The sequence below is a fragment of the Moschus berezovskii genome, chromosome 9, assembly GCF_049115385.1.
Source record: "Moschus berezovskii isolate FMDL1 chromosome 9, NW_MosBer_1.0, whole genome shotgun sequence".
NCBI classification, from domain to species: Eukaryota; Metazoa; Chordata; class Mammalia; order Artiodactyla; family Moschidae; genus Moschus; species Moschus berezovskii.
In genome coordinates, this window is record NC_142468.1 from 15,843,531 (window position 1) to 15,859,025 (window position 15,495).

The 15,495-nt window shown below is 40.7% G+C and overlaps 1 protein-coding gene across 1 annotated transcript in view; it reads right to left on the reverse strand.

The window, feature by feature from the left end:
* GPATCH2L (G-patch domain containing 2 like) overlaps positions 1-15,495 on the reverse strand; it is a 62,758-nt gene that overhangs the window by 33,525 nt on the left and 13,738 nt on the right. Inside the window, 3 exon segments of the mRNA XM_088839421.1 lie at positions 1,216-1,295; positions 3,215-3,391; positions 12,099-12,163. Coding sequence (XP_088695547.1) covers positions 1,216-1,295; positions 3,215-3,391; positions 12,099-12,163 — 322 coding nt within the window.

A 15,495-nucleotide genomic window follows, 5' to 3' on the forward strand; every position in this document is an offset into this window, starting at 1 on the left:
TAAGAAATAAAGAAAAAAGTCAAACCATTGCTCTGTTCCCCACTCCCAACATCCTGGGGCCTCCCTCCACTCCATGTATTCCTACCTGCTAGCTGTCCTGTTAGAATAAGCTCCCACAATAGCAAATGCAGCACTGTATTGCCTATGAAATGAGTAATCCAAAAGAAAAGGTATTCTTCCAATGATCAAATATTTTTCTAATTAGAGATATGAAATAGAATTTAAAGACAGATAAAAATATGAATTCAATGAAAATAAACAGACTCATTTCTTTTGCAGAAAACAGTCCTCTAATTAACCTATAAAAACACTAGCTCCCTGAAGGCAGGAAGACCGGGGCTCTGATCACTACATACCTGGCTGGGCATAGGGCCTGCCACACTCAGGCACTCTAGATACTTACTGAATGAACAAACACATTAATGCTCTAAAAACGCCTCTCCCACCCTTACTCTTTCTCTACCACAATCTTCTCTGACTGGTATTGAGCCTCAGCCTTATTTTCAATCTCAAAGCCAGAGTGAAAAATAAGTAATTAATTAAATTTAAAAAGATAAAAGAGAAGTAGAGCTGGGTTCAATTCTCTGTGTTCTGACACTTCTATCTGGATAACATCAGACATTCCTTAACACCTTTGAACCCACTTCCCTCATCCTTTAAAGAAAGTATCACCTTTTTAACAAGAGTTTTAGGAGGAGTAAATGAACTGAGCACCTAGCAGAGTCCCTGGCAAAGGCAGAACTGAGTAAATGGTAGACAGTCCTCCCTTATGGCCAAGGAGGGGCTTTTGAAATCTGATAACAGATCTTGCGTCCCATTTTTTTTTAATGAATTAGAATAAAAGACCAAAGTCAGAACAAAAGAAGCATTCGTGAATTCAAAAGGAGTCATAAGGAAGCCAAGAGCATTTCAACTTCTACAATAATAATATAATCAAAAAAGTAGAAGGGACAGAGATGGGGCCTCTAGGTTTACAGACCACCAACACTGTCATGAGAGTGTTTGCTTTGTCAGAACTTCTGCATGAATCAAGCTTCATCTTTCATTATGTATACACTCATGTCCTATATAATGTTCACTCTTGTGAACGTGAAAAATACATCTGGTTTAATTAACCCCAGGGAATTCTTCAGCACCTTTGATTACCAATAGGATACAAATCTCTTGGGGAATATTATCCTCCCAGTGAGCCTAGGAAACAGTGAGAGCTATCACCTTCCCCACAAGCCTTCTTCGCCCTTTTCTGAGGCATCGAGCTGCAGCTCCAGGCAGACGATTAAAGCGAGCGTGGTACCCTAAATAAAAAAGAAGACAGATCTCAGTAATTGAATGCACAGGACTCATTAGCAGTGATATGCTTTTAGCACACAAAGGCCTTCCACCTGAGATCTCACTAGACTGACCCTTAAACTAGTATCATTAGGCTATTTGCCAAGGATTTACTATTCCTTTGTCTTTGTCACCAGTGGTATGATCTTAGGCATGTCATTTACCTGTGACCTAGGCATCCTTGTTTATAAAAAGGGAACAATCATTTGCTCAGTCCTCTTTTACAGGACTTCAAGACTCCATGAAACATCACATGGAAAGTACTTTATAAACTGAAAACACTACACAAATATAAGGTATTATCAACAATTTCTAATTACAAACTAAATGTTAGCTATCATCTCAAAAACATTCTAACTCAGGGGCTTCCCTGGTGGCTCAGTGGTAAAAGAAACCGCTTACTGGTATAGGAAACATGGGTTCAATCCCCGGTCCAGGAAGATCCCATGGACTGCAAAGCAACTGAGCCTATGTGTCACAACTACTGAACCTGAGCTCAAGAGCCCATGATCTGCAAATACTGAGCCCACGTGCCTTAACAACTGAGGCTGACGTGCCCTAAAGCCCATGTTCCACGACAAGACGAGAGAAGGCACAGCAATGAGAAGTCTGTGTGCCACAATGAAAAGCAGCCCTTGCTCACCGCAACTAGAGAAAAGCCTGCACAGCAATAAAGACCCAGCGCAGCCAAAAAAATAAACAGAAGTATTTTTTAAAAAATTTTAAAAGACATTCTAATTCACGAAACAGGTTAAAAAAAAAATAGCATGTATAATATAATCCCATTTTTCTAATTGCTGTATATATTCTATACAAAGAAGAGACTACTGGAAGAATCCACATGGAAATATTATCAGTGACTCTGGGTGTGGGATTACAGGCCATTTAAAGTTTCTTCTTTCTAGCCTTGCTTATTTGTATGTACATTAAATGGTCCATAAAGAACTTTTAGAAATGGTCATTGACGTGTTTATGAAAACTATTAAGGTATCAAATGATGTGTCTCAGCCAGGCACCATTACCAAGAACCAACAGCTTTGAGAAGGTGTTTCAATCACCCAAATTCATAACGAAACACAGCAGAACAGGAATTTACAACTCAGTGCAATGCTGCACCAACAGATGCTCAACATATACTTGGAAACTGGATGATTATTGGTTTCTGGGGATCTTTTCATCATAAATTTATAGAGCTAAAAGAAACCTCTGAAACAACACTGTTCAATGACACGATATCCTAAGTCATCACTCTGATGCCCCAAGGAAAAGAAGTGACTCCCAGTCACAGAGCTAGGAAGACGGTCCCAGAGAGTATTCCCACAGTTCCTTCCCCTGTCCCAGGGTCTCCCCACTCCACTTTGCTACATCACAGTCAGCGGCAAAGCACAGGGAAAGGATACGCATTCGTGTTAAAGCTCACAACAACTGAATTACTAAAATAAAAATTTTTTTAATATTTTAAAATCATCCATTTAAAAAAATGTCATTACGCCTGTTGTTGTTATGAATGTTGTCAATGAAATCTGTTCTGTTCCAAGATCCACTATTTCAGGCTTCCACTGAGCACTCAGGAGCCCATCAGTTTCACAGCAGGATAAGCAGCAGTGACACACTGCTAGGCTTCTTAAATCTGGCACAGATGGCAACAGCAAGCTGAAGGAATGCCCTGCTAATATAAATTCTGAGTCTCCATGGATTGATTCAGGTAAGAATGGAGAGAACCTCAAGCTTTGAGACTGTGAACCTTCTGGACAACTCCCTGGCCTAGTTCTAAAATTCAGACGGTCAATGCAAGCTTACAGGCATGAGTGGGCGGGCCATAGGCGGACTCCCCCCAGAGAGAACATAGAAGTATGAAGTATGTTTTGGTCTCCTCGGAACTCACCTCTTTGAGCTGGTCGAGAAGGTAAAAGGAATGTGGAATCGGAAAGTTTATCCAGTCCAGAATCCATTCTCTCTACTTCGGAGCAGTGGTCAGGAGCCCACTTGGGCAGCAGATTAGGGACAGTGAATCCTGGGACGCATTCTCCTTCATAGAACCAATCACTCTGCTCATCATCCCCTAAAGGAAAGAGATTCCATCATAAGCTGGAATTTTTAACGTACTCTAAGAGAAGTCAAATGGGAAGATGATGTCTCAGTGATATAGGTTTGATTATATTTTTTTAAATAAAGTCAAAGTACAAAAAAAAAAAAATGTGCTACTTCTTGATCCATATAATGACAAAAACTGGGACATCAAACTAATTCCACATAAATGTCACAATGAAACATAGTGGGAAGCTTTTGATAGTAAAAAGTAACAAAGTTACCACTTACTAAGTCCTGTCCACCTACCAGAACCCATGCTAAAAAAATCTGCAAATTTGTTTTCTCTTCCAAACATTACACTAACTTCAACTTATCAATCAGGCAACTAAAGCCCAGAAAAATAAAGATAGAGTTAGTAACAGTGAAGCCACAGTACTAATCCAAAGCCTGAATAACTCCAAAGCCTTTACCATAAAAATAAACTGCCTCTCATGTACCATTTTAAGTGGCATAAATGAACTTGGAGGTTCAGTTCAGTTCAGTTCAGTCGCTCAGTCGTGTCCGACTCTCTGCGACCCCATGAATCACAGCATGCCAGGCCTCCCTGTCCATCACCAACTCCCGGAGTTCACTCAAACTCATGTCCATCGAGTCGGTGATGCCATCCAGCCATCTCATTCTCTGTCGTCTCCTTCTCCTCCCACCCCCAACCTTTCCCAGCATCAGAGTCTTTTCCAGTGAGTCAACTTGTCGCATGAGGTGGCCAAAGTATTGCAGTTTCAGCTTTAGCATCAGTCCTTCCAATGAACACCCAGGATTGATCTCCTTTAGAATGGACTGGTTGGATCTCCTTGCAGTCCAAGGGACTCTCAAGAGTCTTCTCCAGCACCACAGTTCAAAAGCATCAATTCTTCGGCAATCAGCTTTCTTCCCAGTCCAACTCTCACATCCATACATGACCACGGGAAATACCATAGCCTTGACTAGTTGGACCTTTGTTGGCAAAGTAATGTCTCTGCTTTTTAATATACTATCTAGGTTGGTCATAACTTTCCTTCCAAGGAGTAAGCGTCTTTTAATTTCCTGGCTGCAATCAGCATCCGCAGTGATTTTGGAGCCCAAAAAAATAAAGTCTGACACTGTCTCCACTGTTTTCCCATCTATTTCCCATGAAGTGATGGGACCAGATGCCATGATCTTTGTTTTCTAAAACCCACAAATATTTCTCAATTCGAAACTGGCTATTTCTGCAGGATTTCTTGCTGTTATTTCTTGTAATAGGTGAATAAAGAATGGATATTCATACCTTGTTTCTTCCTTGATACCTCATTAATGGGACAGAAAATCATCTTGACAGTAGCAACCCAAGCTACCAGAAGGAAAAAAAAAAAAAACTAACCACAAAGACAATATACCCGCCAAGGCTTGTCGAGAAGTTATACCATTTGCCCAAGGCCATACTCAATTATTGACAAAGTCAAGACTAGAACCATACAGCCAGACTCTTGGTTCAAAAGTCTTTCTACTGGCTACTATGAAAACATCTCAATTTCCAAAATAGCTTATTCCTGCCCACAAAGAGTAAGACGGATAACTTTCTGTCTGCTACCCCTCACTCTTTTCAAAACAACAAGGATGAAGGAAATTATTACTAGAACATCTAAAGAGTTCACGTTGCATTCATTCTCTGATGGGTACTGGATCTCAGGGAAGTTGCTCAGACCTGTTAATCACATGAAGTATCAGATTCATGGATCACTAATGATAACTCTTAAATCACTGCAGAGATCTTTAAAAGGGAAAAGAAGCCACTAAAGAAGCTGCTCCAAGTATTCCCTTATAAAAATACAACATCAACAGCTGTTTTTCTATAACAGTGGCTCTCAACTTTTAGTGTGCTTCAGAAGGATGGGGAAGGGCTACGAGAACACAGACTGCTAGGCTGTACTGCCAAAATGTCTGATTCTGGCCTAAACAGGACCAAGAATGCACATTTCTAACAAGCTCCCTGGTGATGCTGAACTGGTCTGGAGACCACATTCGGAGAGCCATCACTCTAAAGGCATCTAACCTAACCAGGTACAAGAATGAATAAAAGACGGGCATCAGAATTAACAATGAGCAGTTTCACTGCAGGAGGAGGCAATGGCACCCCACTCCAGTGCTCTTGCCTGGAGAATCCCATGGACGGAGGAGCCTGGTGGGCTGCAGTCCATGGGATCGCTATGCGTCAGACATGACTGGGCGACTTCACTTTCGCTTTTCACTTTCACACATTGGAGAAGGAAATGGCAACCCACTCCAGTGTTCTTGCCTGGAGAATCCCAGGGACAGGGGAGCCTGGTAGGCTGCCGTGTATGGGGTCACACAGAGTCGGACACGACTGAAGTGACTTAGCAGCAGCAGCAGCAGCAGTTTCACTGCAAGTCAATACAGTGATTTCCTTCCTGTTCATAAGCGTTCCTTGGGCCCTTTATTAATTAGTATATTTACCTAGAGCATAATTTTCTGATAACAAACAGCAGGCTATAAGGGAATTTTTTGTTTGTTTGTTTTGGTTCTCAAGCATTCACTCCAGATTTTTGATAATACAAAAAGGGACTCACTGAACTGGAAGGAACCTGCTGACTTCATCTACACCAGTAGTCTTCAACCCTGGTTCACTAGGATGCCTGATGCAGAAGCTCCTCAAAAGAGGGCTGCCAGAGAATAAGGGAGAGGCTGAGTGGGTCAGGCTCTGACCTCCTGCTCCTCTAGGAGCTTGCTTTAACCTGAATGAGTTTAGTTGTTTTATAATTTTGGGTTCTGTGTACAATTTTGTTTCAGGAAGAGAAAGGAGAATTTCCCCCTTATCTGTGTTCCCCAATAATTATTAAAAGCTTATTATATGCCAGGTAATGTGTTACTACTGTGGTAGAAAAAAAAAAAAAACAAAACTCCTGCCTCTGAAAAGCTTCCATGGAAAAAGCATGCATCTGTTAACAATAAAGTAATACAGTTAGCGAAGAAAGCAGTAAGTTCAGGGAAAGAAAAAGAGTTAAGGGATATAGGAGATGATATGTACACTGATTGGATCAGAATCCCTTTAGGAAACGTGTACATTTAAATGGGATATTTGAGACTTCAGTGATTATTTACAAACATGTAGACAGTATTAAGAGAAGCCAAAGGGATGTTGAGGCATCCCGGAGCCAGCAGAGCAGGGAGTCTTTACCATCCCTACACCTGCAGAAGCAGGGGGAAAAAATGGCTACCAGAACATACAGAACTGTGGTTATAGGAGAAGGGTCCAAACAGGAGTGGCAGCCTTCAGCAGAAGAACACAAAACAAGCAGCCAGCAGCAAGGGAGTCAGGGACAGTTCTAATCCCATGTGGCACCCTGCTTTACTGTTTCCACCTCTTCACTGCCTCCCCATAATAGAATGATACATTCACACCCTTTGCCCTGGGATGCCACAGAGCCTACCCCTTGAGGAAGAGCACATTTTTTCATCCCACAGACATGGGGCTTAGTCATCTGACTGGCTTCAGGTAGAACATTAGCAGACGTGATTCAAGCAAAAGCTTTAAATATTCATATATGACCTGGCTTGGTCACTTAGCATTCACATCCTCTGCCCTGAGAAGTCCATGTCACGCACAGCCATTGCTCCTTTAGCCTAGGTCCCAGAGTAAGAAAAAAATGAGTAGATACAAACCTAACTTGAAGCTTGGAGACAGGCTGAGCCCAGGCAAGAGCAGCTGAACCACAGCCAACTCCCAGCCCCATGGCAAGAAATGAATGTATTGGATTGGCCACAAAGTTTGCTCAAGTTTTCCCATAGCTTCTTATAGCAAAACCTGAACGGACTGTTTGGCCAACCCAACAATAAACCACTAAAACCTAGGGGGTGCTAAACAGTGTTATCATAACAAAAACTTGACTGATACAACCAATCTCATTCACCTCCCCCCCACACACACTTCCACTACTGCCTCCTGAACAGCCAAACCCAACCAGAAATTGAGAGCAAAACAACCCATGGATGTAGTCCATAAACATGCCCCAGAGGAGCAAAATGAGAACAGTGTTGGAGGATGACCAACCATTCAAGGATGAGATTTCAGGCAGAGAGACCAACATAAGGAAAGACACAGAAGCAGGAAGAAACATACCTTTGTGCTAAGAATTCTAAGCATCTAAGTATCACCGGAATGTGTGAAGGTGAGGCAGAGACAAAGGGAAAAGCTGGGGCTATAAAATATTCTATGACCTTCCGTAATAGACCAAGGATTTCTTGTCAATGGAAGGCTTTCCAAAGGCCCAAAACTTAAATCTGTTTTAGTAACGCCACACTTTCTTACACCTCTGTATACACATCATAACCTTTGAGAGATGCATTATGATACTATAGTAAAAGCAAAGAAAAAGAGCAAATCTTATTATTAGTAATTCTGAAAATATGCTCCAGTTCATTCATGAAAAGACAACCAAACTTTCCTGGTATGAGATAAGAGAATCAACACCCTAGCTACAGACTATGCAGGAGTGTATATGCACAGTTTCTAATGACACCTAGCTCCCTCAGAACCAGAAAGGGATAGAAATGCACTCACAACAGTCTCCATTAGAGTGGGAAGGTCAACAACTCCACGTGTGCCCACAACTCTGAGGCATGGGTGAGACACCTCCCCATGGTCTCTTTCCAAAATTAGGATTTGGAACCTAAATCTCACCTAAGTCCTGGGATCCCTTCAGTTACTAAGAAGCCAATCTGGATCACCCTAGACATAAAGCCACCATGCTTCTGGCCTTCAATCACTTAACCCTTGGAGAAAAATCACTGGATTTCAGAAGGGACTTTAGAAACCTGCAGATCACTCACTTAGATTAAGAAAACCACAGTCTGCCCTTTATAAAATTACATTCTCAAACCAGTCAATCCTAAAGGAAATCAACCAGGAATATTCATTGGAAGAACTGACGCTCAAGCTGAAGCTCCAATACTTTAGCCACCTGATACGAAGAGTCAATTCACTGGAAAAGACTCTGATGCTGGGAAACATTGAAGGCAAAAAGAAGAAGGGGGCAGCAGAGGATGAGATGGTTAGATATCATCACCGACTCAATAGACATGAATCTGAGCCAACTCCAGGAGACAGTGAAGGACAGGGAAGCCTGGCGTGCTGCAGTCCATGGGGTCACAAATAGTCGGACACGACTGAGTGACTGAACTGAACTGGAAATAAAAGGGAACAAATTACTCATAAATGAAAATATCACAGATAAATTTTACAGACTTTAGATGAGCAGAAGAAGCCAAACACAAAGAAATGAACATTCTGTGATTCCATTTATGAAGTTCTCCAACTGGCAAAACTAATCTGAAGTGCAAAATAAAATCAGAACATTAATTGCCAGGGCAGGGAATGACAAAGAAGGGACATAAAAGAAATCCCTGGATAGACAGCAATGTTCTATATTATCAGTTGGGAGGTTACAGGACTTCATTTGTTTGTCAAAATCATGTAGCTAAGATATGCACATTTCAATTTATATAAATTATAACAAAAAAATGATAAAAATAATAAGTGGAATGTGGGGTAGAGAGTGGGTGGAAACATGAAATAATGGCAGAAAGTTGAAAAGTGTTGAAACTGTCTGACTGGCTCATGAGGTTCATTATTCTATTTTGTTTACTTTCTATATGATTGATACTTGTTTAGAATTAAAAACTTAATATATGTAAACAAATAAATAAATTGCCTTATACCTGACTTCTGGAAAAGATTAAAAAAAAAGAAAGCCACAGTCTAAAGGAGCTATAAAAAATTCTTACTGTCACACACTTAGTGTAGCACAAAAGTGTACAGGACAAGATCAAACTACTATTTAAACAGTAAAAATAAAGAACTGGTAACTAACACATACAAGCCTTCCTCACAGGAAGTTTCTACTAAACTTCAGAAAAACGATCTTTCCTATAATCTATTCACCCAGAACACTATGGTCATTTATTGTTGTTTAGTCGCCCAGTCGTGTCCAACTCTTTTGCGACCCCATGGACTGCAGCATGCCAGGCCTCCCTGTCCCTCACCATCTCCTGGAGTTTGCCCAAGCTCCTGTTCATTGCATCAGTGATGCCCCCTTCATGGATCACTGCCTTCCATGTTCAAGCAGGTGTTAGGTCATGGCAAGGGGGCTTGCATAACTCAATGAAGCTATGAGTCATGCCGTGCAGGGCCACCCAAGATGGACGAGTCACAGCAGAGTTCTGACAAAACGTGATCCACTGGAGGAGAGCATAGCAAACCACCCCAGTATACTTGTCATGAAAACCTCATGAACTGTATAAACAGTCATTTATAAATAAGGTTAAAAAGTAAATTCTCTCCATGTGAAAATAAGAATGCCTTACCATCTAGTAATACAATGTTACAAAATAACCTTATGGCTATTTTTTTATTTTAATAAAAAGCAACTTATCATCCAGGACCATCTCCATGGAAAAGAAATGCAAAAAAGCAAAATGGCTGTCTGAGGAGGCCTTACAAATAGCTGTGAAAAGAAGAGAAGCGAAAAGCAAAGGAGAAAAGGAAAGATATAAGCATCTGAATGCAGAGTTCCAAAGAAAAAAAGGAGAGATAAGAAAGCCTTCCTCAGCGATCAATGCAAAGAAATAGAAGAAAACAACAAAACACGAAAAACAAGAGACCTATTCAAGAAAATTAAAGATATCAAGGGAACATTTCATGCAAAGACGGGCTCAATAAAGGACAGAAATGGTATGGACCTAACAGAAGCAGAAGATATTAAGAAGAGGTGGCAAGAATACACAAAAGAACTGTACAAAATAGATCTTCACTACCCAGATAATCATGATGGCGTGATCACTCACCTGGAGCCAGACATCTTGGAATGTGAAGTCAAGTGGGCCTTAGAGATCATCACTAACAACAAAGCTAGTGGAGGTGATGGAATTCCAATTGAGCTATTTCAAATCCTGAAAGATGATGCTGTGAAAGTGCTGCACTCAACATGCCAGCAAATTTGGAAAACTCAGCAGTGGCCGCTGGACTGGAAAAGGTCAGTCTTCATTTCAATCCCAAAGAAAGGCAATGCCAAAGAATGCTCAAACTACCGCACAATTGCACTCATCTCACACGCTAGTAAAGTCATGCTAAAAATTCTCCAAGCTAGGCTTCAGCAATATGTGAACCGTGAACTTCCAGATGTTCAAGCAGGTTTTAGACAAGGCAGAGGCACCAGAGATCAAATTGCCAACATCCACTGGATCATGGAGAAAGCAAGAGAGTTCCAGAAAAACATCTATTTCTACTTCATTGACTATGCCAAAGCCTTTGACTGTATGGATCACAAAAAACTGTGGAAAATTCTGAAAGAGACAGGAATACCAGATCACTGACCTGCCTCTTGAGAAACCTGTATGCAGGTCAGGAAGCAACAGTTAGAACTGGACGTGGAACAACAGACTGGTTCCAAATAGGAAAAGGAGCACGTCAAGGCTGTATATTGTCACCCTGCTTATTTAACCTAAATGCAGAGTACATCATGAGGAAAGCTGGGCTGGAAGAAGCACAAGCTGGAATCAAGATTTCCGGGAGAAATATCAATAACCTCAGATACGCAGATGACACCACCCTTATGGCAGAAAGTAAAGAGGAACTCAAAAGCCTCTTGATGAAAGTGAAAGAGGAGAGTGAAAAGGTTGGCTTGAAGCTCAACATTCAGAAAACAAAGATCATGGCATCTGGTCCCATCACTTCATGGGAAACAGTGGAAACAGTGTCAGACTTTGTTTTTTGGGCTCCAAACTCACTGCAGATGCTGACTGCAGCCATGAAATTAAAAGACGCGTACTCCTTGGAAGGAAAGTTATGACCAACCTAGATAGTATATTAAAAAGGAGAGATATTACTTTGCCAACAAAGGTCCGTCTAGTCAAGGCTATGGTTTTTCCCGGGGTCATGTATGGATGTGAGAGTTGGACTGTGAAGAAGGCTGATCGCCAAAGAATGGATGCTTTTGAACTGTGGTGCTGGAGAAAACTTGAGAGTCCTTTGGACTGCAAGGAGATCCAGCCAGTCCATTCTAGAGGAGATCAATCCTGGGTGTTCATTGGAAGGACTGATGCTAAAGCTGAAACTCCAATACTCTGGCCACCTCATGCGACAAGTTGACTCACTGGAAAAGAGTCTGATGCTGGGAGGGATTGGGGGTGGGAGGAGACGGGGACGACAGAGAATGAGATGGCTGGATGGCATCACTGACTTGATGGACATGAGTTTGAGTGAACTCCGGGAGTTGGTGATGGGCAGGGAGGCCTGGCGTGCTGTGATTCATGGGGTCGCAAAGAGTTGGACACGACTGAGCAACTGAACTGAATGAATTACAATATTTTTTTTTGGTTTTAATAAAAAGCAACCTTCCAAAGTTCCTTCCTTGATACTATAACACCCCTGGATCAATGATCCTCAAATTCTGAACTACCTGCATTAAAAAAAAAAAATCACCACAGGTACTTACAGAAAATGTAAACTCCAGGGGCTAACTCCAGACCAATCTGAGGAGCTCAGGAACTTGCAGTTTTAACAGTTCCCCACACTGTTTTTATGTCCTAAAGTTTGAGAACCACTTTCACAGACAACCATCATACTCGCAGTGAGGCACTCCTAGAACCACCCGAATCCTCCCAGAAACGCTGAACCAATGTCCCAAAGCTAGGATCATGATTACCTTGCCGGCCTTCATCGTTGGTAAAGAGCCCCGTGTCACTGCTGCTACACACACTGCTGGTTTCACTGAAAAAAAGAGTAAAACACAAGAGAACACATCAGGTCCAGTCAAAACGAAGCTGTCCATTCATCTTCTGGTTTTCATGTCGAAAAATCCCAAGTTTCCCTCATTTCACTCTAACTCATTAGCCAATCAGAAATATAAATTTCACAATTAAGGATAGGGGTAAATTCATTTCCCCCCCAAAAAAAGAAATGTAAGAAGAGGAGAATTGTCAAACTTTTACTTATATTTTAAAGTACTTTCAAAAGATCGCAAGTCACTTTGTTGGTTTACCGAAAGGAAGCTATTTAATAGACAGACGCTCATGGAAGTAAATTTCAACCTGCTTTGGTATATTAACACAAATTTATCAACCAAATTTATTTTTAAATATTGTCAACTATCAGTTTCAAATGAAGCTGTGTAACTTTAAAGATATCCAGCATGTTTCAAGTATTCCCATTTACAAAGCAGCAAACAAAAACCCAGGAAAATAAAAATCAGTATGACAAAAATTATATTTTCTAAATTTAATGTCTCTTGATATCAAGTGGATACAACAAAATTCACTTTAAAAATAAGGTTAAAAATGAAAATCTAAAAACAAATTCCATTTGAATTCACCGAAATAAAAACTTTGGCCCCACAGAATGCTGTCCAAGTCAGCTTCATCCTGAACTACTTTCAACATCTGACTCTGCCTCTTGGGATGCTGCGTTTCTCCCACCTAATTATCAAATTCGATTTATCTGGCGCAAGAAAAAGTTCTCTATTCTTTACAATACTAGCCATTTCCTTGATGGGGATGTTTCCTTCCAAGCTAGTCAAGTTCGTTCACATGCTCTAGAAGACAGAAGCAGCATCCTCACCCTGTTGCATAAAGAATAGACTTGGCAAAACCCCCGTCTGCATTTCTGGATCCAAACTCTGAAAATATTTTGTATTTTGCAACATTTCCAAATGTCTTGCCAACACTAAATCCTAAAAATGCCAGTTAAATTATGGAGCAGTGTTTCCTCACTTAAGCTTGTCTCTGGGTAACAGATCCAAGAAATTTGTTGCAGTAAGAGCCAATAAAACATACCTGATTTCTTTAAAACTTCTTTCATTTTATTTTCCTCTGCACTTATAAATGGGAACATTCTCAGGTGTCATTATGAGAACTGTCTCACAAAACTTAGCACCACTGGATTCTGATGGATTTAGAATCTTCAAAGCGCTCTTCAGTTAAATCCAGAAGACATCCTCACGGGCTACTGCAACCTTCCTACTTCTGAGTTTAAGGAATGGTGCCTGCTAACTTTATGGTGCTGTTTTTGTTTTTAGCAAGTTCCTGAGGGTATCCGTGGTATACTCTAACTCCGAGTCTTACTGCACATTCTCTCATATCAACTACTTTATTACTATCATCTTACCTCAAAAGTAAACCATATTTATTTTTTAGCTCCTCTAGATGTTAAGGAGGGCTTAAAAAGCACATCAGACCATAAAACAAACATTCTACTCCACCACTGTGTTATATGCATTCTTGGTTAGCATATCACTGAGATGTAAGGGTCATCAAACAACAGCCTGTCAACTATTTTTGTATAGGCTGTGAGCTAAGAATGGTTTTTATAGTTTTAAATCACCAGGTAGAGGAGGAGATCAAAAGGAGACTATTTTGTGACATAGAGACATGACACAAAATTCAAATTTCAGTGTCCATAAATAAAGTTTTCCATTCCGTTCCGTTCCGTCGCTCAGTCGTGTCCGACTCTTTGCGACCCCGTGGACTGTAGCCTACCAGGCTTCTCCGCCCATGGGATTCTCCAGGCAAGAATACTGGAGTGGGTTACCGTTTCCTTCTCCAGGGGATCTTCCCGACCCAGGGATCGAACCCAGGTCTCCTGCATTGGAGGCAGACGCTTTAACCTCTGAGCCAAAAGTTCCAATACAGTTTTGCTCATTCGCTGACTTACAGATTCTGGCTTCTTTCACACTACGACTGCAGAGTTGAGGAGTTGCAATAGAGAACATATATTACCCACGAAGCCCCCAAATACTTGCCAGCTGGCTTTTTACAGAGGAAATTTGCTGTTTCCTGCTCTATGGGTATTAGAAGTTTGACCCTGCAATGTCTATGGGCCCCTCTATTTGAATATTTCCAATTAAGAAATTAAAACTGTGGCCTTATTACAAGGTCTATGGCTTCTGCCCCCATTCATTTCCAGCCACCTGTAAGCACTACAAGACACCATATTTCTTTCATCTTTTTTTGCATGGTTTCCATTATCTCCTCAGGCTCTAAATAAAGGGAGTGATCTGCTGGATCCAGGAAGGTATGGGTAACCTAAAACCTTCCTGTCCCTCTATATTTTCTATTTCTGTCAACAGTATTTAAAGAGACTCACTGTTCTTGAAAGAGCTTGAACTAAACTTGTCTGTAAGTTTTCTATATATAGTTAATTAGAGTAATGGCAATGATGTCACAGAAACATCACTAGGATTTTAAGAGTGTGTTCAAGGGAGATATGTATTTTCTTCATTGAGAAAATAATGTGTGCCTTACAGAACACTTATAACATAAAAGTATCATCATTCCACCAGTATCTGGAGATGACTATTTCATCTGATAGCATCTGCTAATTCTATGTCCCCAGAAGAACTTGCACTGTGAAAATCTAACTACATGTAAAACAAACGATTTGCATAATTTACTGAGGACAAAAACGGGAACTTGATGGCATTGTTTGCACATAAACACCATGATGGAGCATACAGCAATGTAGGGCGAGCTAAGAAACAGAAGTAAATCTTTCCTTTTCCAATTTACAGGAAAAAGTCCTGTGGCCTTCATTCACTTCTGAATCAGAGATTACCATTAAAAAAATCAGATTAGCAGGATTTTAATGATTCAGTCAACTGTAAAATGTTAATTCAGCTAATTAAACAGAATGTTTAATATTCTGTTAAAAATAAACACTTATCTTCCAATAAAAACAACTGTCTTTTAGTACCTTTATAGATCACAAAGTCAAAAAGTTCAAAGACGGTAGACTACTACACATTTTTCCTATTACAAAATCTTGAAAAGGGTTTATACCTTTTTCTGCTATGGGCAATTTTACTAGGCAAGGAAAATAGCTCTGTTCCTCATTTTTATAAGAAAAAGAAAATGAGATACTACCTCTGGTATCCACTTCACTATAGTTCTCTGAAGCTTAGAGAGACAGACACTCAGCCTTGATCAATCATCCGAAAAAGTAACAAGACAAAGCCCACAAAGACGGCAGGTAGTGAAAACCTTGTCTTTTCCTCTCCTTCAGAGAGGTCAACATCCTATAGAGGAAACAATGTCATTCCGTTGCCAGGA